At 42.0% G+C, this 27,696-nt stretch overlaps 1 protein-coding gene and 1 long non-coding RNA gene across 5 annotated transcripts in view; one reads left to right on the top strand and one right to left on the bottom strand.

Moving 5' to 3' along the window:
• LOC103348030 (uncharacterized) overlaps window positions 1-27,696 on the bottom strand; it is a 66,537-nt gene that overhangs the window by 14,072 nt on the left and 24,769 nt on the right. For 2 of the 3 annotated variants that reach the window (XM_051844513.2, XM_051844511.2), the window contains exons 2-3: window positions 10,680-10,780; window positions 2,053-2,150 (exon numbers count right to left, since the gene is read on the bottom strand). In XM_051844513.2, the coding sequence (XP_051700473.1) occupies window positions 2,092-2,150; window positions 10,680-10,780 (160 nt within the window). In that variant the 3' untranslated portion in view covers window positions 2,053-2,091. The remainder of the gene's footprint in view (window positions 1-2,052; window positions 2,151-10,679; window positions 10,781-27,696) is intronic. The other variant, XM_051844509.2, reaches the window with a different exon arrangement.
• On the top strand, window positions 128-27,528 carry LOC127490717 (uncharacterized). Of its 2 annotated transcripts, XR_007919071.2 has the most exons (3): window positions 128-320; window positions 15,388-15,485; window positions 17,303-27,528. It is a non-coding gene; the product is annotated as an uncharacterized lncRNA (long non-coding RNA). The 2 variants fall into 2 exon arrangements; XR_011389102.1 differs by lacking the exon at window positions 128-320 and adding an exon at window positions 572-1,212 and having other exon boundaries at window positions 15,388-27,528.

The raw sequence follows: 27,696 nt of genomic DNA on the forward strand, positions 1-27,696 counted from the left end.
TTGCCAGTGTCTGCCCTTTATAAACATGAAGCGGCTCTCTCTGATTGGCTGCTTTCTGAAAATCAAACCTACATTTAACCAATCAGGGGAGGATCAGAATAACAGGTACTGAAGGCAGAGATTGCAATCCTTTCTAGCTTCGATAAAACTAATTACAGCTAACAGACAAAACTGCCTTCCGAGGGACCTAACTGCCTTCCAACTGGCTCTGTTGCCCATTAGCCCATCTGGCTCCTCATATCCTCTTCTCATTCAATTCAATCTCCATCTTGATTATTGGTTTATTTAGATTTTTTTCATGTCTTCATGCCTCAATTTTGGTAAGTTGTATGTGTCCAGAAATCTATCCATTTTTCTATATTTTCCAATTTGTTGGCAAAAAGCTGTTTATAATAATTCTTAATGATTCTTTTTATTTAGTGGCATCCATTGTAAAATCTCCATTATCATATTTGAATTTTAGTAATTTAAGTCTTCTTTTTTTTGTTGGTTGCAGCAATGGTTTATCAATTTTTTTTTTTTTCAAAAAAACCAACTCTTCATTTCACTAATCTATTGTATGGGATTTTTTTTTTCAGTTTTATTTATTTCTTCTCTAATTTTTACTGTTTCTTCCCTCCTACTAATTTTGGGTTTAGTTTGTTCTTGTATTGAAGAACCAAAGTGACTCCATTTTTAAACAATTGAAAAAAGCAGCCTCCGTTTCCCATAGCAGACCCGGGTCCTTGTAAAAGCAGGCATTCAGGCATTCCGGAGATATGAAAGCTTACCAGGGACAGCTAGCTCGGTGGACCAAGGACAGCACAGTAGAGATTGCTGAACAAAGTAACTCCCTGTGCCCAGAGCTTCCGTGCTGTAAGCCCCCGCTGTAACTCCCTGTACCCAAAGCTTCCATGCTGTATGTAACTCTTTTTTCCTGCTGATGTAGCCCTTTTTTCCTTTAAAAACTCTCCCTAACAAAGACCGAGGCCTCACTCCTTCCTCTGCTGTGCCGGTTGGTTGGATGGGGTCCCTGTCGCGGCTTGTACTCCCGAATAAACCTTGCTTTTGCAGTTCGGTGTGATCGACTCTCTGGGGGTCTCTGCGGGGATCTAACAATCTGGGCACAACGTACTTTTTGGTGCCCAACATATTTGGGGGCTCACCCAGGATTGTGATCCCCAAAAAGCCCCCCAGTGACCTCAACCCCGAAGGTTTGCTCCAGTCGACTGGGTGAGTTTGTTAGTCTATTTGTTCATTGTTTAACTGTGTCTAAATCTGAATCTGTAGCATTGGCTGGTGCATCTGCATTCTGAATCTGTGAGGGGTCACTGCCTGAGCGGACGCGCTCATAGGGCACACCCCGGAGGAAATGGCAGGCGTCCGGATTCCTCGTCTGGGACCTGGGGAGGTCCAATCTGTATCTGGGGACGAAGAGAAGAGGGACTGCTGCAGAGTTCTCGTCCCATCTGTAAGGTCTTTGGTTTCCTTCAGACTCCCAGAGGTTCGCCCTTGGAGCTGTCAAGACCTTCTGTAATATGACCACCTGAATCTGTCCGCAGAAATTCTGTACGGGCCCTGTGTTTGTTTGTCTTTTTGTTAAGTGGTGTTTGTGTTATTTCTGTTGACAACTGACTTAACTGGACTTAGAACATGGGGGCGACTCCATCCTCTGCACTGGATCTAACTCTTGCACAGTAAAAAAAAAGTGGCTCATGATAATGTAGGTTAAGGACTGGGTCAGTCGGGCTGGGGAGTGAAGCAGGGCTGGGTGCACGCTGTGGCTGGATGAGGCACCGCCCCCCCCCCTGGAGGGGCACCCGGGGAGCCGGGGGGCAGCTGCAACTCTGCACAAGAGCTGGGCCCTTCCCATGGATTGCATCAGCTGCGACTGGAGTTGCGGCCGCCTTCCAGGAGCCTGGCAGGCGCTGCATGCATGCATGCGCGCGGCACTCATGGGGTCGGGGTGCAAGGAGGAGACCCCTCTTCCCCCCCACCCCCTACCCCGCGCCTTGGTGCCCCTCGGGCGTGTGGCCCCTCCCACCCGGGCCCGCCCCTGCAGCCGTGGCTCACCTTGACTTAGAACTGGTGGGGACCAGGGGCATTCAACTGTTAAAGCATCATGAGGGCCCATGGCATGTGTTGACGTGATGTGATTTCTGCCCAGTGCTCTAAATGTCAAAGTAAAGAAATTCAATAAAGCGCGGAAAGCCAGCAGGAGCCCGGGGAGCTGGTGGCGGCATCTGGTGAGCTCTTGCTGGCCCTTAAAAATCCAGGGGAGAGGGTGTAAATCTCCCTCCGGGCTGTACCCACATCCACAGCAGGTCTCCAAGGTGAACAGCCTCTGACATGTTAAAACAATGTAAATGTTAAAAAAAAAAAAAAAAAAACCAATTACAATTGGGTTAATTTCTGTAAAGGAGAGGCTCCATGTCTATCGCCAGACTCTGTTGGCGGGTCTCAAAGCAGCGGCGCTGCGTGCAAGATTGGTGCAAAATTCAAATTTGGCCTTGGAGACTGGCGTGGAATGGGTAACTCTCCTCCCCCTTGCCTTATCTCAGAATTTGAACTTTATCTTAGAACCAGGTCTGGTCCAAAGTGTACTCTCCCTGTCTTATCAGTGAAACAAATCAGGATCCCACCCTTCTGATGGCTCTTCTGTTTTATCTCGTGCAAGCCAGAAGATATTGCTTTGTAACTTGCTGAACTTGTTTTGCAATTTGTTTTAAAAATTTCTGGGTGGTCAGCACTCAATAAAACAATAATAGGTAATTAGCACTTGTTTTAAATAAATACAATTTTAATTTTAATTAAATTCACATAGAGATATATAATATCAGCATCGTAAGTCATTTAGGTGTAACTGCTAACTTAAATTGGGTAAAGACAAATAAAATACTTGTCTAAATGTAAACTTTGGTAGTTTCAACACCTTATATTCTATAGAAAAACTGCTTGAATTTGCTAACGTGTTTTCATGGATTGTCCATATAAAAAATAGTTCAACATCACTTAAAAGTAATTAATGCTGAAATTTAATGTGTTACCTTGTTTAAAAATGTTGTCTTGACAGATAAAAAACATCACAAATATAAAAATAAAATGTTTCAAGTAAGTTAAAGAGGGTGTATAAAAGTCACAAAAAGTTATAAAAATTTTTTTAAACACGGAAGCTATTACTGACTCTCTGTTAAAGCAATAAGTTAAAGTTATCTATTGTGTTCTCTTGATGTCTGTCAAATTCTAATTGTTTAAAAACAACTGAGTTTTTATTAAGAGCTATGGGTTATTTAAATATGTGCTTATTTTCAAACCTTTAAATAATCACCCTATAAAATGATCACATTTGGGCTGTATTATGTCATGATATAAAATGGTATTGATACAGATGTCTGAAAATTATAAAGTCTGGTAATCTAGTGTTACTAAACATAATGGTCATCTTGGTGAAGGGGCCCCAGAGGCCTAAAAATGTTGTGTGCCTTGTAAAATCCTATAAGTGCTTTCAAAAATGCTATATAAAGTAAAGAAATGCCTCTTCTTGGTTAACAAGTTTGTAATTTTAAAAATGACAACTTAAGGTCTTTTGTCATCCACAGTTTTGTATATCAGATTTACTGCTCATAAAACTAACGCATCGTTGGTTCTGTATTTAACTGTCCTCCTATAGGTTGCAACGGACTTTTTCCAGCTACATCTATTGTATTCAGTACTTTGGAATGACTCTGTAAATTGATAAAGCCAATAATGTATTACAGGTACCAACTGGGAAAAAGTATAGTTAACTGAGGTTACTAAGATCAGAAAGTAATTCAGATCAATTGGTGATTTATAAAAAAGGTTAAAAATTTTAACAGCTATTACTGAAACTGCTTTTTTGTTCTGATGTATGTAACCCTGTAGTTTGCTGTGAAACTAAATGCATCAATCCTAAATGTAGTTAGCCTTTAAATCAACTCCTCTGTATCATTTATGTATGTTTTTCTAATGTCTCTGCTGGACTAAATGTTATGTATACAAGAAAGTTATCTCAAGTGTTCATATTGCTGTAGAGCTTGATTATATTGTAATCTGTAACAAAATGTTTCCCGTAAGTTTAAACAGCTAAAGTTAATCAAAAATTCGAAAATCCGTGTAACCTAAATCTCTGTAAACTTGTTAAAAAAAAAAAGCTGAAAACATTGTATATACTTGTGCTTAAATTTGCTGGTTAAACAAGCTACGCCATGTTGGGTATTTAAGAGATGTTTCCAAGTACATGTATTCTTAACATTTGTAAAGGACATTGGACCTTCTGGTAAGTGTTTTCCTAAGTTGTCTAATAATTGAATCTACTTGCTAAGTTTTCATTTGATATTACTCTTGTGCATGGAAGAGCTGCCCTACCTTTTTAACCCTATTGTCATATATAATTATTCCTGTGAGATTACTTAATTACTTAAAGACTAGTGTAAAAAATTAAATCTGCTGCCAGGCAACACCACACAGAGTAACGTATCTGTTTTGCCTCTGGTGGTGCAAGGTTTTTAAGCATGGCTGGTAACTGGTAAAATTTTGTAGTGACAATCTGGCAGTATCCTTGCATAGCTATTTGGGTAAGGACATAAGTCAGTTCTGTTAAAGGTCAACCATGTTCAGAAATCAGAGTAACTCAGCCCAGCTTAATATTCATAAGAAACATGCCTATGACAATAGACTTCTAGTCTAGGCAACAAAAATTAGAGGTGGGACTGAGCACTCCCTTGACTTTCATTCTCTGGTCTGATTTAACAAAAACCAGGAGGAAAAGAGAGCTGGGCATCAGAAACAATGTAAAGATGGGTGGCAGGCCTATTACAGACAGCTCTGTACAGTGATCTGCCCTCAGCGAGACCCAACAGGCCAGTCCACTGCAGTGGCTTCTGATGAGGTAAGCCTGGGCTTCAGCAGAAGTCAGCTTATAAAGAGCCCTGGGAGCTCTGCCAGCCAAGAGTTGGATCACTGGAAATGGACCTGCCCTGGAGTCGAAGGACTTCAGGTCAGAGCCACAGATCTTATTGGCTCTAAGCTGAAAAGCCCTTCACTTAGCCCAACCTCCAAAGTGACCGCCACTGTTGAAAGAATGGCCAAGTAGGGTCAGTAACATTGCAGACAGAGCTGTAAATTTCCTGTTGGAGATGCCACCTTCCTTTACCTGGCCAGCTCTCCTCCCAGGCCAGGTAAGTAATAAAAGTCAACAGAGTGCCTTCCCCAAGGAGGTTCACTCCTCCCTTAAAATGTACCCTATGTAAAAAGATAGATAGGTCTAGCTCCCTTAACTTACAAGGCCTAAAGTCCACCAGGTTCTTATCAAGCCCCTTCTATCAGGTTCTCTTTGCCTCTCAATCAGAAAACTTATTTGTAACTTGGACAACACCTTTCTTGACTCCTCTAATAGCAACTCTGTCCATTGTTCTAGACCCTGTCTGGCCCACTCCTGGGCCTCATTCCTTTGTAATTTTGTTGCTTATTAAAATCAGTGGTATACAGACATTCTGTACATATCCTGTGGGGGCAGCAGTAGTATCTTTTAAACAGTATTACCGTAAATAGTGTACTTCAAAATGTAAATTACCACCGGCACCGCAGCTCAATAGGCTAATCCTCCCCCTTGTGGTGCCGGCACACTGGGTTCTAGCCCAGGTCGAGGCACCGGATTCTGTCCCGGTTGCCCCTCTTCCAGGCCAGCCCTCTGCTGTGGCCAGGGAGTGCAGTGGAGGATGGCCCAAGTGCTTGGGCCCTGCAGCCGCATGGGAGACCAGGAGATGCACCTGGCTCCTGCTTTCAGATCAGCGCAGTGTGCCGGCCGCAGCGCGCCAGCAGCGGCCATTGGAGGGTGAACCAACTACAAAAAGGAAGACCTTTCTCTCTGTCTCTCTCTCATACTGTCCACTCTACCTGTAAAAAAAAAAGAAAAGAAAAAAGAAAAAATATAAATTACCTTGTTTAAAACTGTGACTTTAACATCTGTATAATTAGTGCATATGGTATCTATTCTCCATTATCAGGATAATTCATTATTAGGTAAATTTGGCTAGTAGGAAGTACAGTTCTGTGAGCAGTGTTTCCTATTAAATATCAATCACTGTCTCAGTTACACATAGCAGCAGCAGCTCCGCCTTGTTCAGGAAAAGTAAATACACAAAGTTAAGAAGTTAAAGACATGCTGCAAATAGCTAGTCATTATTCTGTGTATAAAAGTAGAGCAGAAATTAAACGCTGAGGATTTCTGTGAATTTTTTGTTCTCGGTCGTAGAATGCCATTTATACTCCCAACATGTGTGTACTGGTAATCCTCTCCCACACTAATGAGTGGCTTTTCTCCCAGTTTTGGCTGGAATCTGCTTTATTCTCACCCTACCTCTATACTACAGTGTCTGTTTAAGTGTTTACAGCTGGTAATGGAGCAAACCAAGGCCTTCGGCAACCAGGCGGTCAACCAAATGCTACTACAGGAATGTGCTCGGCTCCCCACCCAGGAGGCAGTGGCTTAAGACATCACCCCATGGCAGCGCAGAGTGCCTCATTGCTCCACGTCAGCAGGGGTGACTCTGAAGACGGATCCCTCTGCACCTCTGGGACTTCTGGGACTGATGTGGTGGGCTATGCCCCACTCTGGGAAAGAATGCTGCTTTTACGCCCATCACTCGGGCCTAATAAAAGATAACATGGCTGGCTAAGGTCAGGGAGAGGCTGGCAAAATAAAAAAAAAAGGAGGCCTCTCAGGGGTGGTTTGAGTCTTGGTTCAATTCTTCTCCGTGGCAAGCCACCCTACTATCAGGACTCATAGGGCCCCTTGTTCTCCTGATTTTAATTTTAACGTTTGGCCCTTGCATTGTTAACAAACTTGTACAGTTTATGAAACAGAGATTGGGTACCATTCAATTAATGGTCCAACGGTCCCAATATAAACCCTTAAATGTTTGTAAAACCTATAAAATGTCAGTCCAAAACCCATGACTGGGTTTTTCAAACACGTACAAAAACAAGGGGGGAATGAAGAACCAAAGTGACTCCATTTTTAAACAATAAAAAAAGCAGCCTCCGTTTCCCATAGCAGACCCAGGTCCTTGTAAAAGCAGGCATTCAGGCATTCTGGAGATAGCAAAGCTTACCAGGGACAGCTAGCTCGGTAGACCAAGGACAGCACAGTAGAGATTGCTGAACAAAGTAACTCCCTGCGCCCAAAGCTTCCGTGCTGTATGTAACTCTTTTTTCCTTTAAAAACTCTCCCAAACAAAGACCGGGGCCTCACTCCTTCCTCCGCTGTGCCGGTTGGTTGGACGGGGTCCCTGTCGCGGCTTGTACTCCCGAATAAACCTTGCTTTTGCAGTTCGGTGTGATCGACTCTCTGGGGGTCTCTGCGGCGATCTAACGATCTGGATACAACATACTTTTTGGTGCCCAACAGTATTTCTAGATCCTTGAGATGCATTGTTGGATTATTTACTTGATATCTTTCCAATTTTTTGATGTAGTCACTGATTGCTATAAACTTTCCTCATAACTCTGCTTATCTGTACCCCAAATGTTTTGGTGCACTGTGTTGTCATTTTCATTTGTTTCAAAGAATTTTTTTATTTCCCTTTTGATTTCTTCTATGGCCCACTGTTCATTCAGGAGCATGTTGTTCTGTCTCCATGTGTTTGCATATTTTCTAGAATTTCTTTTTTTTTTTTATTTTTTTTTATTTTTTATTTTTTTTTTTTTGACAGGCAGAGTGGACAGTGAGAGAGAGACAGAGAGAGAAAGGTCTTCCTTTTGCCGTTGGTTCACCCTCCAATGGCCGCCGCTGCAGCCGGCGCACCGCGCTGATCCTGGCAGGAGCCAGGAGCCAGGTGCTTTTCCTGGTCTCCCATGGGGTGCAGGGCCCAAGCACCTGGGCCATCCTCCACTGCACTCCCGGGCCATGCCGGAGAGCTGGCCTGGAAGAGGGGCAACCGGGACAGAATCCGGCGCCCCAACCGGGACTAGAACCCGGTGTGCCGGCGCCGCAAGGTGGAGGATTAGCCTATTGAGCCACGGCGCCGGCCTAGAATTTCTTAAGTTGTTAGTTTCCAGCTTAATTCCATTGTGATTAGAAATGATACATGGCTTGATTTCAATTTTTTTGAACTTGTTCAGATTCGTTTCATGGCCTAGTATGTGGTCTATCCTACAGAATGTTCTATGCCTTGATGAAAAGAATGTGTTTCTGAGGCTGTGAGATGACATGTTCTGTAGATATCGATTAGATCCATTTGGTAGATAGGGCAGATTAGGTCTGTTGTTTCTTTGTTGCCTTTTTTTTTTTTTTTTTTTTTTTTTTTGCCTAGTTGATCTGGCCATTGATGAAAGTCGGGTGTTGAAGTATCCTTGGATCATATGTCTCCATATAGATCTGTCAACATTTGTTTTAAGTAACTGGGTGCTTTAACATTGGGTGCATATACATTTACTGCAGTCAGATCTCCCTCTTGAGTTGCTCACTTAATCATTGAATAATGACCTTCTTTGTCCCTTCTAACAGTTTCTGCCTTAAACTCCATTTTATCTGATATCAAGATAGCTACTCTTGCTCATTTTTATGTTTCAATTTGCATGGAATATCTTTTTCCATCCTTTCACTTTTAGTCTGTGTGATCTTTGTTGGTGAGGTGTGTTTCTTTTTTCTTTTCTTTCTTTCTTTCTTTTTGTACGTATCTCATAAATGCAACATTAGGAACACAGTAATTCTTCCATGGTACCCACCTTCCCAGCCACTTGTCCCCCTACCCTTCTCCCTCTCCTGTTTAGTCCAAGGAAGAAAAAAGGAAGATAAATAAATTTTTTAAAAATGCAGTAAAAAAAAAAAAACTAAGAAAACTATTCCTCAACAGTCTAAACAAGGGCTGTTCTGTGTTACTGCTTCTCGAAGGTGATTTTGCTTTTTTTTCTCCCTTCCTCTTTTCCCTGCCCTCCTCCCCTTCTTTCCTTTGGAGACTTGTCTTTAAAGAAGAACCCAAAGATGATAAACCTTTTATGAACTCTTAGACATAACTATAACTTATGAGACTTGATAATATCCTCCATTTAATACACTAAAAGGAAGTGATTCTTGAGCACAAATTTTACTATTAAATCTCATAATGCAACTCTATGGGGACAGAACTCCTGCATGGGAAGTTAGTGCACAGTGACTCGTTTATTTAACAAATAGAGGTGTGTTTCCTGTAGGCAGTATATAGATGGGTCTTGCTTTTCAATCCATTCATCCAGCCCATATCTTTTAATTGGAGAATTTAGTTCATTTATATTAAAGGTCACTATTGATAATTAATGACTTGTTCTTCCATTTTCTGTAAATATTCCTATTTTTGGTTTTTATCTCCTTTGTACAATTATTAAGAGTTTTTCTGTCTTCACAGTCTTTCATGATGCTGGTTATCTTTCTCTACTTCTATGATTAGTACATCCTTAAGTATTATTTTTAAAGCTGACTGAGTGGTGACAAATTCTTTCAATTTTTGTTTGTTTTGGAAGGTTTTTATTTCCCCTTTATTTATAAATGAAAGCTTTTCTGGGTACAATATTCTTATCTGACAGTTTTTTCTTTAAGGACTTGGACTATATCTCTCTAGTCTCTTCTGGCCTGTAATGTTTCTGACGAGAAACATAATGTATCATTGTGAATATCTTCTCTTATGTCTATTTGGGGTCCCATATGCTTCCAGTTCTTGGATGTCCATATCTTTGTCCAACTTGAGGAAATTTTCTGTTATTATTTTGCTAAATATGTTTTCTAAGTCATTGTGCTTTTCAACTCCTTTATGAATGCCTAAGACATATATATTTTGTTGTATAATGGTATCCCATCGATCCTGAACACTATTTTCATTTCCTTTCATTTTTCCTTCTCCTATTTTTTTTTTTTTTTTTTTTTGGCCTGACTGAGGTATTTCAAAAGCTTTGTCTTCCACTTCAGATATTCTTTCTGCTGCCTCACCAAGTCTGTGGTTCAGGCGTTCTGCTATGTTTTTTATTTTACATATTGATTTCTTCATTTCTTTTTATTTTATTTTATTTTTTGACTGGCAGAGTGGACAGTGAGAGAGAGAGACAGAGAGAAAGGTCTTCCTTTTGCCGTTGGTTCACCCTCCAATGGCCGCTGCAGCTGGCACATGGCGCTGATCCGAAGCCAGGAGCCAGGTGCTTCTCCTGGTCTCCCATGGGGTGCAGGGCCCAAGCACTCGGGCCATCCTCCACTGCACTCCCGGGCCACAGCAGAGAGCTGGCCTGGAAGAGGGGCAACGGGGACAGAATCTGGAGCCCTGACCAGAACTAGAACCCGGTGTGCCGGCACCGCAGGCAGAGGATTAGCCTATTGAGCCACGGCGCCGGCCTTCTTCATTTCTAATATCTGTGATTTAAGTAATCTTCCAATCAATCTTTGGAATTTATTTCAAGCATTTTGGGTGGCTCTCTCTTTGGACCAGGAAGCTTGCAGGGCAGACAGTGGATCCCCTGCAGCCTGTGACTGTGGGAATCCTGTGAGTGTGTGATAGGTTGGGAAGCCAATAAGTGTATAGGGCATGGCAGGGTTTGGGGGCAATTACTGAGCCCAACTCCAGGAGTTCTGAATTCCCTGAGTCTGGGATCAGACATTGTGGAAGGCTCCATGCTCACACCATGGAGTATATAGATTCTCTGTTTAGTTCACAAACCTGAGTGAGTTAGGGGTGCTGGCACAGAGAGGTCCACCTTGGCATAGAGAATGATGGAGGCAGTGATCGCGCCAACCAGAGTGTTCATTCCTTCTCCCCTACTGAATACAGAGGAGAGCTACCATGAATAATTTGAGTGTTACCCTGGACTTTTGCCCCACCCACAAGTGCTGGCCAGAGATCCCTGGCCCCACCTACCTAGTACACACCTCTGAATAGCCCCTGAAGATGCAGGCAACCCACTATACCTAGAGGCACATTCCCAAGAACAAAGACTTCAAAGACTTCAGAGGAGATATCAACAAGTGTTTCTCCAGATGCACAAAAATAAGTGTAGAAATACAAGAAACATGAAGAAGTAAGATAATCTGATCCCACAAAAGGAACACAATAATACTTCAATTTTGTTTTTAATTATCAAACTTCTTTTCTGTAGGACAGCTTTAGGTTTACAGAAAAATTGAACAGAAAGTACAGTTTCCATATCCTGCCTCTCCCATAATATGTTTCCTGCATTATTAACACCTTGCATTGTCAAGGTACACTTGTTAACAATTGCTGAACCACTATTGCTACATTGTTATTCAATAAGTCCACTGTTCACATTGGGGTTCGATCTTTGTAGAGTTGTGTGATATCATGTATCCACCAGAATAGCATCACACAGAAGAGTTTTGCATTGTCATCCACCTGTTTATAGCTCCCTCCCTGGCAAACTCCTAGCCACCATTGATCTTTCTATATTCTCTTTAGCTTTGCCATTTGCAAAATGTGAAAAAGTTAGAAAGATACCAATATGCATCTTTTTCAGCCTACCTTCAATCTGAAAATCCTGGCTTCCATTTGCAATGCTCATTTAAGATTCTTCCATGTGCTTTCATTGCTTCAGAGCTCATTTCTATTTAGCAATGAATGATTATCCCATTGTATAGACTTGCCACAGTTTTTTTTTCTTTTATTCATCTGCCTATTAACAAACATCTTGGGTGTTCCTAACTTTTGGCAATTATGAAGAAATTTGCTCTAAACATATGAATACCTGGTCTTGCATGGACTTCAATTTTCACTTCACTTTAATGTTGGATTGTGATTATTAGATTGTATGTGAGACCATGGTTAGCTTTTTTAATAAATTGCCCAATGTTCTTCCAAAGTGGCTGTACCATTTTACATTCCTTCTAGCAAAAAGCGAGAATTCCTGTTACTCCACATTCCCACCAGCATTTGGTGTTGTCAAGTAGAAAAAAGTTTTAGTATTGCGACAACCTGTAGTAGCAATATTTTGAAACTATAGTCCACTGTTAAACTCATGGGATTTTGTACTTGTTTCCCTTTTGGTGGTTGGGAACAAGACTGACCCCTTTAGATTAACTGTATTTTTTGATTTCTTTTTTCTTGATGAGAAAACTTACAAAAGTGTATTGGATATTTTTCTAACTTAGATGAGTACTATTGCAACTAATTGGAGAAATAAAAGTGACATCATTAAAACTACTCCAAACTGCTTCAAGGGATAACAATTGTAAAACACTGTCACTTTGTTGGAAATATACTTTGAACAAAGATTCCTAAAATTCTCTCCTGTGAGAACCTAACCAAAGCCTCAAAGTTAGAAACCTGACTGTCAGTGACACTGGTTCCCTTTCATCTGACCTCTGGACCTTCACTTCTCACCCTCTCTGCACCCTGAGGCAGGAATAAATGAGTGTTTATGTCTTATAGTAACTGCAACTCTTAGCTATGTATGATTGATTGTAAACTGACTTTGGCTTCTCAGCTTCTCTTAAAATTTAAGAGAATTTTAAACTTGGGTTTAAAATGCATGCTTTTCCCATTCATTCCAAAAGACAAGAAGGGAAAATGCCTTAACAATGTTAATTACTTTCAGACAGGTGAAGATAAATGACATTTCCAATAAGTTGAATAGATTAATGAAAGCATTTAAATTTCAAGCTAAGAAGAGTCACCTTTGGGTAGAGGGATAAGTATACAATATTTCTTTGTTTCCCCCTGTATTTCTTCATAGAACCTCTATTTATCTAAGCAGCATTTACCTAGGATTTTCATAGACAAACAACAATCAAACAATGTTTTTCTGGTTCATGTTCCATCTTGTGAATTGTGAGTTCTCCCAGTCTGTTCTCTAACACCATGCCACACCTAGCCACAGGGCTCCAATTCCTCCTTCTCTCCTACCTCTGTGTTCCAGGCACTACACTGGGCCTTTTAGAAAGAAACATTGATTATATGTCTGGAAATGAACATAGGGCACATTGCAGTTTTAGTGTTATCTAAGTCCCAACTGATGGGGATATCCCTTGTCATTTGCTCTTGGTCCTTTTCTGGCCTTGTGAGCCCCATGTGGTGCACATGTTAGTTTGGCTCTTTGTCTTGGCTGCTTTGTCCTCATCTTGCTGTGCTTTCTTGTCACTGTTTGACCTGGGGTGTGAGGTTAATTAAACTCTACCTTCATTTTTATAAAAATATAAGGCTCTTGTATTTTTTGCTCCCAATATCTAATAAAGAATCTTCTCGGCCGGCGCCGCGGCTCAATGGGCTTATCCTCTGCCTTGCGGCGCCGGCACACTGGGTTCTAGTCCTGGTCGGGGCGCCAGATTCTGTCCCGGTTGCCCCTCTTCCAGGCCAGCTCTCTTCTGGGGCCAGGGAGTGCAGTGGAGGATGGCCCAAGTACTTGGGCCCTGCACCCCATGGGAGACCAGGAGAAGTACCTGGCTCCTGCCTTTGGATCAGTGCGGTGCGCCAGCCGCAGCGCGCCGGCCGCGGTGGCCATTGGAGGGTGAACCAACGGCAAAAGGAAGACCTTTCTCTCTGTCTCTCTCTCTCACTGTCCACTCTACCTGTAAAAAAAAAAAAAAAAAAAAAAAAAAAAAAAAAAAAAAAGAATCTTCTCATCCAATTAACGAGCAGGGACCCCTCTCTCAAGAACCCAGTATAAGACCCTCAAAGATAGATTCAGAAAATAGTTTGCCTGTTGATTGAACCTATGAGCCTCTACTTTCTCTTGTGAGTATTTACAAGAGGTTTCTCAGGCCTACATTCAAACACCCCTGCTGGTCTATCCTAATAGCACTGACCTGGCCATATAAATAGTACATATTTTCTATTCCACTCTTATAACAGAATTCACTTTTTTCATGGGGGAGTTATCCCTTTCTATTCACTTGAGTATTTCAGTTGAGCTGACTCCATCAGTGGCTTCCATGGGGGATTAGATGTGGCTGCCAAGTATTCATCATTCTTCCAGTTAGAGAGAAGTCTAATTTCCTTCCTCTTGATTCTGGGATACCTTAGTGATTTGCTTGGTAAGTTAGAATGTGGCAGAGGTAAGACTCTCAGACTTTTGAGACTAGTTCATAAGATGACTTGTGCTGTCTACCCAGGGATCTTGGAAAACTCATTTTAATAAACACTGGTCACTGTGGAACAAATCTGACCACACTGAGACTGCCACGTTGGGAAGAAAACCAAGCTTCCACATGGGAAGGCCCCAAGGAGAGATAGACACCTGGTCAGCCTCAGCAGCTCCTGCCTAGGCACACGACATAGTGTTACAGTCTGAAAAAGCCCACCGCCTGAGGAACGACTCCAAGAGACTTTTCTCTCATGCAACCAGCAAAGGGTTAAAGATTTATTGATTATCCAGCATGCTGGGGCTGTCTGATCATACATGAACAGAGCAGCCCCGAATAACCAAAGGTTAGGGTTTATAAAGGCAAAAACCACAAAACCGGGAAGGGGGGAATACATGGTTGCTATGCACGGTTGCTATACACAGTTGCTAAAATCAAAAGAGAGTACATAAAATCAAAAGAGAGTATATGGTTACTGGGGTCAACGTAACCTAAAACCTAAGTGAAATTAATATTTATCATAATCTTGACAATACCAGTTACAATATTACAATTAGCAATTAGGACTTGACATTAATGTAAGACACAGACAAATCACATCTTTATTATTAGCCCAGGTAACCCAAGTGCAACCTTTCTACTTTTAAGCTTGAGCAATCATGCTAGGGGGTTTTTGTGCTCTGCCAAGGGTGATGTAGTGCACTGCTATTGTCCGACTATTTGAGATCATAGTTTCAGACCAGAGTCTCACAGTGGGGGGGTGCTTTCCCAGAATGCAGTCTCAAGTGCTCCAAAATGGAGTCCCTACTGCCAAGGTGCTACTCTGTCTTATTTTTTACAGCTGTACCAGGAAGGTTTAAACCTGTAAGCTTAAGCTTTAACTCTTCAATAGGAGTGAAGAAGCCGCCATGGACTTTCCAAGTCCTAGCTGATACAATGTTGTGAAAATGTGGAAACCCATTCACCAGTCAGAACATTGGTCCTAGACATGTGGGACTGGTTAAGATGTCCCAATCCCATCCAGCTCTTTGGGCCACACAAGGTTTAGCCTCAGACATTGGAAAGCAAAGATGAGCCTTTCCTTCCATGTTGTGCCCACATTCGTGATCCACAAAATCACTACAACAAAGCTTGCCACTTAAACTTGAAGGCACTTTGTTGCACAAATTACTGCAGCAGCCTAGAGGTGCGCCATTGAATCAGATGCAGATAAATGATAGCATTCAGCCATAGCACTTGGTTCAGAAGTGAACACGTGGCCTAGGTCTAGCCAAGTTAATTAGCATTTCAATCCCCCCAGCCACTTTGGTTGATTTGGATATGATTTTGTTTTATAGGAAAGATTTCATGATCCAAGGCGACTCAATGACTTGTGGTTCCTGGAATTTTATGCAAACTACAACAGCATCTCTGTTTCTCTTATGTTTCTGAGAAGGTAAGATGTAAATGTAGGAAAACAGAAATTCATCATGTCTCCACCAGCTTACCTAGTATTGAAGGAGGGGAGAGTGCGCCTCAGAAAATACAAGCAGGAAATTGAGAATGACCAGCTCAGAGAGCATAATTAAAGTCAATTCTGGGCATGGCATTTTGGCACAGCAACTTAAGCTGCCACCTGCAAACCAGCATCCCATATAACCACCAGTTTGAGACCCAGCAACCCCACTTTGATCCAACTTCCTGCTAATGTGCCTAGGTAAGTATCAAATGATGGCCCAAATACTTGAACCCCTGCCACTCATATGGGAGACCTGGATTGAGCTCCTGGCTCCTGCTTTGGCTTAGCCCAGCCCTGGCTGTTGCAGTCATTTCTGAGAGTGACCCAGTGGGTGGAAAATCTCACTCTCTATCTTCCCTTCTCTCTCTCTCTCTCTGTCTCTCTCTTTTTTTAAAAAGATTGTTTTTATTTATTTGAGAGGTAGAGTTACAGACAAAGAATGGGAGAGACAGAGAAAAAGGTCTTCCATCAACTGGCTCACTCTCCATTATAGCTCTGGCTATAATGGCCAGAGCTGGGCTAATCTGATGCAGGAGCCAGGAGCTTCTTCTGGGTCTCCCTTGCAGGTGCAGGGGCCCATGCACTTGGGCCATCTTCCACTGCTTTCCCAGGCCATTAACAGGAAGCTGGATTGGAAGTGGAGCAGCTAAGACTTGAACTGGTGCCAATGTGGGATGCCAGCTCCACCAGCAGAGGCTTAGCCCACTATGCCACAGTGCCAGCTCCCTCTCTTTCTCACTTTGTGACTCTGCCTTTCAAATAGATAAAATGATTTTTTTTAAAAAAAAGGGAAGACACAACACATGGGCACACAAAGAGGGAGTAATAAAAGATAAACTTTTCAAAAGAGATGATAGATCTTACTTATTGGAATAAATTTGATTATTCTTTTTCTATTGAATTGAAATCTATTCTATTCTTTCCTATCTCATCTTATTCCATCTCTTGCCATAAACAAGGACGTAGCTTGTTCCTTTTTTTATTTTTTATTTTTTTTTTGACAGGCAGAGTGGACAGTGAGAGAGAGAGACAGAGAGAAAGGTCTTCCTTTGCCATTGGTTCACCCTCCAATGGCCGCCACGGCTGGCGCGCTGCGGCCAGCGCACCGTGCTGATCCAAAGGCAGGAGCCAGGTGCTTCTCCTGGTCTCCCATGAGGTGCAGGGTCCAAGCACTTGGGCCATCCTCCACTGCACTCCCAGGCCACAGCAGAGAGCTGGCCTGGAAGAGGGGCAACCGGGACAGAATCCGGTGCCCCGACTGGGACTAGAACCCGGAGTGCCGGTGCCACAGGCCGAGGATTAGCCTATTGAGCCATGGCACTGGCCTAGTTTGTTTTGTTTTGTTTTGTTTTGTTGGTTTTTTTTTTTTACTACCTTCTAATATGCCCAGTCCTACAAGTTTGAAAGACAATGTGGAAGAGAATATGGCCAGGAGTGGTATTATTACTCTTCCAGATGTATTGCACTTTCAACTTTGTTGGAATAGCTGGTAAATTGTTCTCCAAAGTATATGCATCTTCCCAGAACTCCAGAGTTTCATCAACACTTATAGCACAACTGTATATTTTTTAATCTTATGAATATCAAACACTATTTCATTTCTTTTTTTAAATTTTGTTTAAAGAATACAACTTCATGCATGTAATATTACATATTTGGGAACATGATTATTCTTCTCCCTGCCACTTCCCTCTCACCCATACTCCCACTTTTCTTCCTCCTCCCTCTTCCTTTCCCATTCTTATATTTTACAGAGATCAATTTTCAGTTAATTTTTATACTCAGAATATTAACCCTACACTTAGCAGAGAGTTCACCAACTAGTATGAAGGAAAAAAAATGAAGTAAAGAACAAAAACAAACGAGAAAAACATTGTTCTCTGACAGTTAAGGTAAGGGCTGTTCAAAATTATAACATTTCAAAGTATAAGTTTCCCTCCTGTAGATTAAATTTTAAGTACTCTATTAGTTATGACAGATCAGAGAGACCATATGGTATCTGTCTTTTTGTGACTGGCTCATTTCACTAAATGTAATGGTTTTCAGTTGCATCCATTTTGTTGCAAATGACAGGATTTTATTTTTTTTTACCACTGTGTAGTATTCCATGGTGTATAAATACCATAATTTATTTATCCAGTCTTCAGTTGATAGACATCTGGGTTGATTCCATATTTTAGCTATTATAAATTGAACTGAAATGAACATAGGGTACAGATAACTCTTAAATATGCTGATTTCATTTCCTTTTGATAAATTCCCAGGAGTGGGATGGCAGGGTCATATGGTATGTGTATATTCATACATATCTCAGCTTTCTGAGATACCTCCATACTGTCTTCCACAGTGGCTGTACCAGTTTACATTCCCACCAACAGTGGATTAAAGTTCCCATCCTTGACAGCATTTGTTGTTTGTTGATTTCTGCAGAAAAGCTATTCTGACAGGTTGGAGGTAAAACCTCATTTTATTTTTGATTTTGCCTTTCCCTGATGGCTTGCAATCCTGAGCTTTTTTAAAAAAAATTATTTTATTTATTTGAAAGTCAGAGTTACAGAGAGAGGTAAAGCAAGAGAGGTCTTCCATCCACTGGTTCACTCCCCAAATGACCACAATGGCCAGAGCTGAACTGATCTGAAGCCAGGAGCCAGGAGCTTCTTCCAGGCCTCCCATGTGGGTACAAGGGCCCAAGGACTTGGGCCATCTTCCTCTGCTTTCTCAGGCCATAGCAGAGAGCTGGATCAAAAGCAGAGCAGCCAGGATCAAACCAGCACCCATATGGGATGCTGGCACTGCAGGCCATGGCTTTAAACAGCTGCGCCACAGCACCAGCCCCTCCTGAGCATTTTGTAATGTGTCTGTTGGCCATTTGAATTTGCTCTCTTGGAAAATGTCTGTTGGGATACTTTGCCCATTTTTTAATTGGATTGTTTGTTTTGTTGTTGTGGAATTTCTTGAGCTCTTTTATTAGATTCTGGAAGTTAATCATTTGTCAGTTGCATTGTTTGCAGATATTTCTCCCATTCTGTCAGTTGGTTTTTCACTTTGCTGAGTATTTCTTTTGCAGTGCAGAAGTTTCTCAGTTTGATATAATCCCACTTGCTAATTTTTGCTTTGATTGCCTCTGCTTCTGGGGTCTTTTCCAAGAAAACTTTGCCTATTCCAATGTCTTGTAGAGTTTCCCCAAAGTTCTCTAGTAATTTGTTGGTGTCACATCATAGATTTAGGTCTCTGAACCATTTTGAGTGGATTTTTTTGTGTAAGGTGTGAAGTAGGGGTCTTGTTTAATACTTCTGCATGTAAAGATCCAGTTTGCCAAGCATCATTTGTTGAAGAGACTATCTTGGCTCCAGGAGTTGATATTTTGCTGCTTTGACGAAGTAAGTTGGTTGTAGATGTGTGGACTTATTTCTGGAGTTTCTAATCTGCACCATTGGTTTACACAGCTGTTTTTTTTGCCAGTTCCAGGCTGTTTTGATTATAACTACCCTTTGGTATGTCTTGAGGTCTGGTATTGTCAGGCCTTTGGCTTTGTTTTTGTTGTTTAAGATTGCTTTATTTATTCAGGGTCTCTTGTGTTTCCATATGAATTTTAGCATTATTTTTTCAAGATCTGAGAAAAACGTTGTTGATATTTTGATTGGTATTGCATTGAATCTATAAATTGTTTTCAGTAGTATGGACATTTTGAAGATGTTGATTCTTCCAATCCACAAACATGAAAGATTTTTCTACTTTTTTATGTCTTCTTCTCTTTCTTTCTTTAATGTTTTATAATTTTCATCATAGAGATCTTTGATGTCCTTGGTATTAAATAACAATGGTGAGAGTGGGCATCCTTGTCTGGTTCCAGATCTTATTGGGAATGCCATGAATTTTTCCCCATTCAGTAGGATGCTGGCTGTGGGTATGTATATAAACTGCTTTGATTATGTTGAGGAATGTTCCTTCTATACTCAATTTGCTTAATGTTTTCATCATAAAACGGTGTTGAATATTGCCAAATGCTTTCTCTGCATCTATTTAGATAATCATATGGTTTTTGGTATTCAGCTTGTTGATGTGGTTAATCACATTCATTGATTTTTGGGTATTGAACCATCCCTGCATACCAGGAAGAGATCCCACTTGGTCTGGATTAATGATCTTTTTGATATGTTGTTTGATTTGATTGTCTAGTATTTTATGAGGATTTTTGTGTCCATGTTCATCAGGGATATTGGTCTATAGTTCTCTTTCCCTGTTGTAGCTTTTTCTGGCTTAGGAATTAAGGTGATGCAGGCTTCATAGAAGGAGTTTGGGAGGTTTCTCTCCCTTAAAATTGTTTTGAATAGCTTGAGAAGAATTGGAATTAGTTCTTCTTTAAATGTCTGGTAGAATTCAGTAGTGAAGCCAACAGGACCCAGGCTTTTCTTTGTTGGAAGGGTCTTTATCACTGACTCAATCTCTGTTTTGGTTATTGGACTGTTTAGGTGTTCTTTGTCTTCATAACTCAATTTAGTGTCCAGGATTCTATTCATTTCTTCTAGGTTTCCCGATTTTGTGGAAAACAGCTCCTTGTAGTATTTGCTGATGATTCTTTTTATTTATGTGGTATCTGTTGTTACATTTCCTTTTTCATCTCTGGTTGTGTTGATTTGGATCTTTTCCCTCTTTTTTTTGGTTAGTTGGGTCAACGGTGGGCCAATTTTGTTTATTTTTTTTCCAAAAAAAAAAAAAACCTCTTAATTTCACTGATCTTTTGTATCTTTTATTTCAATTTTGTTTATTTCTTCCTTATTTATTTATTTATTTATTGACAGGCAGAATGGACAGTGAGAGAGAGAGACAGAGAGAAAGGTCTTCCTTTGCCGTTGGTTCACTCTCCAATGGCCACCGCGGCCAGCGCGCTGCGGCCGGTGCACCGCCCTGATCCAAAGGCAGGAGCCAGGTGCTTCTCCTGGTCTCCCATGGGGTGCAGGGCCCAAGGACTTGGGCCATCCTCCACTGCACTCCCAGGCCACAGCAGAGAGCTGGCCTGGAAGAGGGGCAACCGGGACAGAATCCGGCGCCCTGATTGGGACTAGAACCTGGTGTGTTGGCGCCACAAGGCAGAGGATTAGCCTAGTGAGCCGCGGCGCCGGCCTATATCTTCCTTAATTTTAATTATTTCTTTCCTCCTATTAATTTTGGGTTTGGTTTGTTGTTGTTTTTCTAGCTCCTTGAGGTGCTTTGATAGCTCATTTATTTGGTGACTTTCCAGTTTCTTGATGTAGGAACTGCTATAATCTTCCCTCTTAACACTTCATTTGCTGTATCCCATAAGTTTTTTTAAGATTTATTTATTTATTTGAAAGTCAGAACTACACAGAAAGAGAGAAAGAGAGGCAGAGAGAGAGGGAGAGAGAGATCTTCCATCTGCTGGCTCACTCCCCAAATGGTCGTAACAGCTGGAGCTGTGCCAATCTGAAGCTGGGAGCCAAGAGCTTCTGCCGGGTCTCCCATGTGGGTGCAGAGGTCCAAGAACTTGGGCCATCTTCTACAGCTTTCCCAGACCATAGCAAAGAGCTGGATGGGAAGTGGAGCAACTGGGACTCAAACCAGCACCCATACAGGATGCAGGCACTGCAGGTGGTGGCTTTACCAGCATTGCCACAGTGCTGGCCCCTCCCAGAAGTTTTGATATGCAGTATTGTCATTTTCATTATATTCCAGAAATTTTTAAATTTCTCTTTTGATTTCTTTTATGACCCACTGTTCATTTAGGAGAATATTTTTCAGTCTCCATGTGTTTGCACATGTTCTTGAGATTCTTGAGTCATTGGTTTTGATCTCAATCCATTGTGATCAGAGAAGGTACATGGTATGATTTTCATTTTTTTTAAATTGCTTTATGGCCTAGTATATGGTCTATCCTGGAGAAAGTTCCTTCCATGCACTGCTGAGAAGAATGTGTATTCTGCAACTGTGGGGTGAAAAGTTCTGTAGATATAAGTTAGGTACATTTAGTCCATAGTGTCAATTAGCTCTGTTGTTTCTTTGTTGATTTTCTGTCTGGTTGATCTATCCATTGATGAAAGTGGGATATTGAAATCTCCTACTAATATTATATTGGAGTCTATATCTAACTTTAGACCTTTGCCATTGCCTTCTAGCCTGCAGGGTTTCTGCTGAGAAGTCAGCTGTGGTTCTAATTGGAGATCCTCTGAAGGTAATCTGGCTTTTCTCTCAAGCACATTTTAAAATCTTTTCTTTATGCCTTACTGTGGAAAGTTTGACTACAATGGGTCATGATGAAGATGTTTTCTGGTCATATCTTTTAGGAGTCCTATGTGCTTCCTGTACTTGGACATTCCCTTCTCCAAGTGAGGGAAGGTTTCTGTAATTATTTCACTAAGTAGGCCTTCTAATCTCTTCTCTTTTGCCACTACTTCAGGCACTCCTAAGACCCATTTGTTGGATCATTTGATAGTATCCCATAAATCTCTAACATTGTCTTCAAGCTTTCTAATTTGTTCTTCTTGTTTTTGGTCTGACTATAAAATTTCCAGATTTGTCTTAAAGCTCAGATATTCTTTCTTCTACCTCACCAACTCGATTGTTAAGGATTTCTACTGCATTTTTTATTTGATCTATTGAATTATTCACTTCTAGTATTTCATTTTTCTCTTTAAAATCTGAATTTCATAGGAAAATTTTTCATTCCTATCATATATGGTTTTCTTTAGCTCATAGATTTGCTTCTGATTACTTTTGAGGAATCCTATGATTAGTTTTAGTTTTTTGAATTGCATTTCCTCAATTTCTTCATCTTCACATTCTAATATTGAAATATCATACTCCTTTGTGAAAGACATAGTGTCTTCCTTATTCTTGTTTTCTGAATTTTTGCATTTATTCTTAGGCATTTGTAGAATTTTTTTCTTCTGATGGCTTTTTATCTTTGAGCTATGTCTCTGTGGCTTAGTGAAATGTCTATACTTTGAGTGAATACCAAGATGTGGTGAGTGTGGCCAGGGAGTTCTGGTCCGTGCCCCAGGATGGGGTAAGTATCTGAGGTAAGGCCCAAGTTGGGTGTGGTAGCTTTCCTCTTGCTAACTGAATGGAGAGAAATGGTCACCTCTGTTGGTGCAACCACTCCTTCTCCAAGCTAAGGAGTGCCCAAGTTTAGCCCCCAGTGTGTTCAACACTCATCTGAACTACTGTATGAACTGCATGTATGATCTGCACAGCCCCTCCTGTGAGCACTGTTCCTCCTGCCGTGAGCTTCTCTAGGCAACCAAGGAGTTCTGAGAATCTACCACAGCACTATGTGATTGCCCAGAACTCAGCTGCACCTTGTCTCCTCTCAAACAATCACTGTGTTTTCTCAGTCTCAGCACCCAGGGCCCTCTGGGTCAAGGAGTACAAGTGTAGCCCCTCCACTCTGCTAACCTGTCCTGACTGCAGAGGGACTGATGTGCTCCCAGGGCCACTGTCTGGATTTGTTCCAGCATAATGGATCAAGTCCTGTTCTCACAACCAGATTTGATGCCAGTGGGGTATGCAGGTTGTAGGCTCTCTGGATCACAGGTGTACACAATAACTGCCGGCTACAGCCCTGCTCATTTCACAGTTGTGCTGGGTGCATAAGTGAGTCCCACAGGCTGCACCATCCCCTCCTGTTGCTAGGTAGTGGCAGCTGGCACAGTGGTGACTGTCTCCAGCAGTTGCTCTTGCACTGCTGTGGTGCTGACTGGGTAGAGGGCGACCCCAACAATTGCTGGATATGTGCAGGCAAGCTGGGGTGGCTGCTGCGTGCCTGTGTTCAAAAATGGTCCCAGCCATCCCACATGGGCTGCAGGTTGCTGTTGTAGGAGGGAGGGGCAGAGAGAGAGACAGGCTGTTTTCTCCCTACCCCCACACCGTGAGAGCAGTTACCCGGCTATCCTGTGGGATCCCAGCTGGACTCAAAAAGGTGCAGTTCACCAAGCTCTCCCTCCCTCTGTATCTACAGTGGCACACACTGCTGGAGTCCAATCTCACCTGGTTTGCCAGGGCAGGTACCTTCTTCCTGGGATCCAAGCTGCTGGGTCTTTTGTTGTCTTGCTGTACCTTGCTGCATGTCTGCACTTTCTGCACAGGTCTGGGCTGTTTCTACTGCTTTCACAGGATCTCCCACTGCAATTTCCCCTGCAGCTATACCCTCAGAGTGTACTTTCTCCTTTTTTTAATATCAATGTCATCCTGCATAAGTCAGACCACCCTGTCACTATTCCACCATCTTGGAATTCCCTCTCATTTCAAGTGTGCATTTTACTGAGTATCAGTGAGGTTTACAATCATTTCCAAATGTGTGAGTCATTTGAATTTTTTCTTCAACGCACTGTTGATTCATTTTCTTCATTTGGTTTTCTACTGAGTGGTTTGCTTTTTCTTATTGAATTTTAGTAGTTCCTGGTATACTTTGCATACTTTTGCAAATGTGTTATGTGAGTTGCATGTGACCTAATTTGTGACTTATGTTTTCACTTTGTTTATGTCAAGATTTTTTTAGAAGATTTTATTTATTTATTTGAGAGGTAGTTACAAACAGTGAGAAGAATAAACAGAGAGAAAGGTCTTCCATCAATTGTTTCACTCCCCAATGGCCACAATGGCTGGAGCTGCGCCAATCCGAAGCCAGGAGCCAGATGCTTCTTCCCGGTCTCCCATGTGGGTGCAGGGGCCTAAGGATTTGGGCCATCCTCTACTGCTTTCCCAGGTCAGAGCAGAGAGCTGGACTGGAAGAGGAGCAGCCAGGACTAGAACTGGCACCCAAATGGGATGCTGGCGGAGGATTAACCTATTGCTCAACAGGGCCAGCCCCTATGTCACGATTTTTGAGAGACAAAGATTTTTATCTTAATATGGTCAAATTCTTAAACCTTTAAAAAATAGTCTGTGCTTTCTGTATCTTTTGAAATAAATAAATCTGTGTTATCCCATTGCCATCAAAATATATTTGTCTTTTTTTTCTTCTAGAAGTTTTTACATTTGGGGCAGTGATTTATGCATGCTTTAATTACTGCTGTATTCCGAATGCCTTTGACAGTGTGGGAACACAGCTTGTACACAGTAAAGGTTGAGAGAATGAATAGAGGGCAATACTCATGGGCAAAAAGCAAACTGAAAGTGGAAAATCAAAATGGTGAGGAGGGCTAGAATGAGTTTATGTTTTAAAAAAGAATTTTAGTTATTTAGTTCAAAGTAGAGAGATAGATAGCCAGACAGATGGAGAGAGAGAGAGACAGAGAGAAAGGTCTTCCTTTTTGCCGTTGGTTCACCCTCCAATGGCCGCCGCCGTTGTGCTGCGGCCAGCACACCGTGCTGATCCGAAGCCAGGAGCCAGGTGCTTCTCCTGGTCTCCCATGGGGTGCAGGGCCCAAGCACTTGGGCCATCCTCCACTGCACTCCTGGGCCACAGCAGAGGGCTGGCCTGGAAGAGGGGCAACCGGGACAGAATCCAGTGCCCCGACCGGGACTAGAACCCGGTGTGCCAGCGCCACAAGGCGGAGGATTAGCCTAGTGAGCCACGGCGCTGGCCCTTGATTGAGTTTTATTTGCTAAAGTTTTAGATAGAATTTTTGCCTTCATTGGTCCTAAATAATATCAGCCTATAATTTTCATGGTGGTATCTTTGTCCAGTACCAGTATCTGGATATGTTGGTCTCATAAAAACTTTCCAGCATTTACAATATATTGGCAAATTTAACATAATATCAAATTATCTCTGAAATTTTTATAAAACTTATATGAAAAGTGTCATAGTTTTCTCTATTTTAGAGGTAAATCCTTTGACTGTTCAAATCGTTCTTTTTTGGTCTTGCAATCCTTTTGGTAGATTCAGTTATTTATATGTAAGGAGATGCTGGAGGGCACTTTTTTTGTTATCGCAGATTTTCAGCAGAGGACCTCAAGACTGAGAAATATGAGTCCCCACCCCTCTCTGCAGGGCAACCCAAGCAGCTGTGAAACCTCAGCTGGTCGCTGTCCTTGAGGGTTTATAAGTGGAAGTGAGGAAATCCCTCAAGATAGGTCAACAGTGAGGATGGCTCTGAGGACAGCTGTCGGCGCCCTGTGGGTCCCCAGATAGCAGAAGTGTCCAGAGCTTTCTTCCCTCACTTCAAACCAAACCAAAGCAAAGGTTTCCAAAGAACTCTTCTTGGCCTCCGGAGGGCCCAGCACACAGGCTTGCTGGAACCACTGATGTTACAGAGGAGAGAGAGGACTTCATAGGAAGCAACCAGCCTGCTAGGGTTTGATAATAAGTTCCCAGAAGTTCACGCACTGGACACATGGTTCCTCATGCAGCTATATTGAGGTGATGGAAACCTTAAGGGGTGGAGCCTCGTGGAAGTTAACCTGGTCATGGGAGAAGCACACCTGGGAGGGAGTCATGCAGGTTTCTGCTTTAGCTTCTCCAGAGAGGGGGTTGTTGTACTGCAGCATGGCCATCCGCCCCTGATTCCCTCTTTGACACACACTGCTGATACTGAGATGTCATCTGAGACAAGCAGAAGATGGTGCTGTGTTCTTGAACCTTTTCCTTTAAAAAGTGTACATTATCAGGTATTGTTGCAAAGAAAAGCTAACCATTGTCGCTCCCCCTCTTCGTGGAGGAACGACACTAGACCCTGCGCTGTTCTTTTGTCTGCTCGGCCCTTCCCGGGTTTGCTGCCGGTCCTTCCCGGGTTGGCTGCCGATCCTTCCACCTCCGTGGAAGGGCGGCTCCCCCTGCCACTTTCCCCACTTCTGCGGGGGAGCGGCACACCGCCGGCCGGCTCTCTCGGGGGCTGCACAGGTGTTATCCGGATGTTCCCTTTAGATGTTCCTGGTGCATGTTGTCTCTCTCCTCCTTTATAGTCCTCTTCCACCAATCCCAACTCTGCTACCCACAGGCCGAGTACGCTGCTCTCCTCCAATCAGGAGCAGGATCAGCTCCTGGAGGTTATTGGTCGAACTGGAGGCAGCTGTGTAGAAGTTGTTTACTCCTCTCCCAGCGCCATATTGTGGGAGAGCAGATGCATAGAATAAGTCTTAATTCCAGTAACTTAGTCTAGTCCGAGTTGCTCCCCACAAACCATGACACTGCACCTGCAGTCAAGCCAGGCCCTAGTATCTCTGGTATTGAGTCATCTTGGAAAGATTTGAAAATCTGACTGTGGTAATCATACAATCTATGCATTTAACAAATCATGTTGGACACTTTGACTATATTTCCTCTTTATTTGACTACCAGATATTTTTAAAAATAAAAAATAAAATGAATCAGACTGGAATAGGACATGAACTATGGGATCTGCCTGCAACCTCAACTATTCACAAAAAGATGAGCTACTTTAAATATTACCCATAATAAGCACAGCTTATTCAATAAACTGACTAAGCATACCTTTCTGTGTAATCATTTTTGTATAAAAATAATCTACTTATTCTTTATTGTTTTATTTGAAAATCAAAGAGGCAGAGAGAAAGAGACAGAGAGAGAACAACCTTCCATTAGTCTCCAAACACCTGCAAACAGCCTGGCCTGGGTCAGGAGCCCAGAACTCAGGTCTCCCATGTGGGAAGCAGGGATCCTAGTACTTAGGCCATTACCAGCAGCATCCCAGAGGTGCATTAGCAGGAAACTGCAATAAAAAGCAGAGTTATGATTGAAACTCAGGCCCTCTGATGCAGGATACAGGTGTCCTAAGTGGCCTGTTAATGGCTGCACCAAATGCCTGCCCTGTTAATAATCATTTTATCAAAATTTCCAAGTGTGTTGGCGGAGATGTACATGGTATTTTTCTTGTAAGATTAAGGATCCCTGGGCCTGTAGTTATATTCCTTTCTTGTTCTTACTGTGGTTCATATTTAGTTGCCTGTTTTTCTTTCTTTTTCTTTTCTTTTTTCTTGGTTTATCCATTTTATCAAGTTTTTCAATAAACAGACTTTTGACACAAATTAATCAAGTTCATATTTTTTTTTTTGTTTTGTACTTCAATAAGTTCTGTTTTTATATTTATTGATTCCTTCTCCTGTTTTATCTGGGATTATTATGGGATTATTATGTTTTCTCTGTGTTTGCTTTGCCTTCTTCCCTCAACCATATGCCCAATTTGTTTTTAATCTTTCTTGTTTCATAATGTTTATTTTTCTTTAAATT

The sequence above is a fragment of the Oryctolagus cuniculus genome, chromosome 6 (assembly GCF_964237555.1).
Source record: "Oryctolagus cuniculus chromosome 6, mOryCun1.1, whole genome shotgun sequence".
In the NCBI taxonomy this organism is placed as follows: Eukaryota; Metazoa; Chordata; class Mammalia; order Lagomorpha; family Leporidae; genus Oryctolagus; species Oryctolagus cuniculus.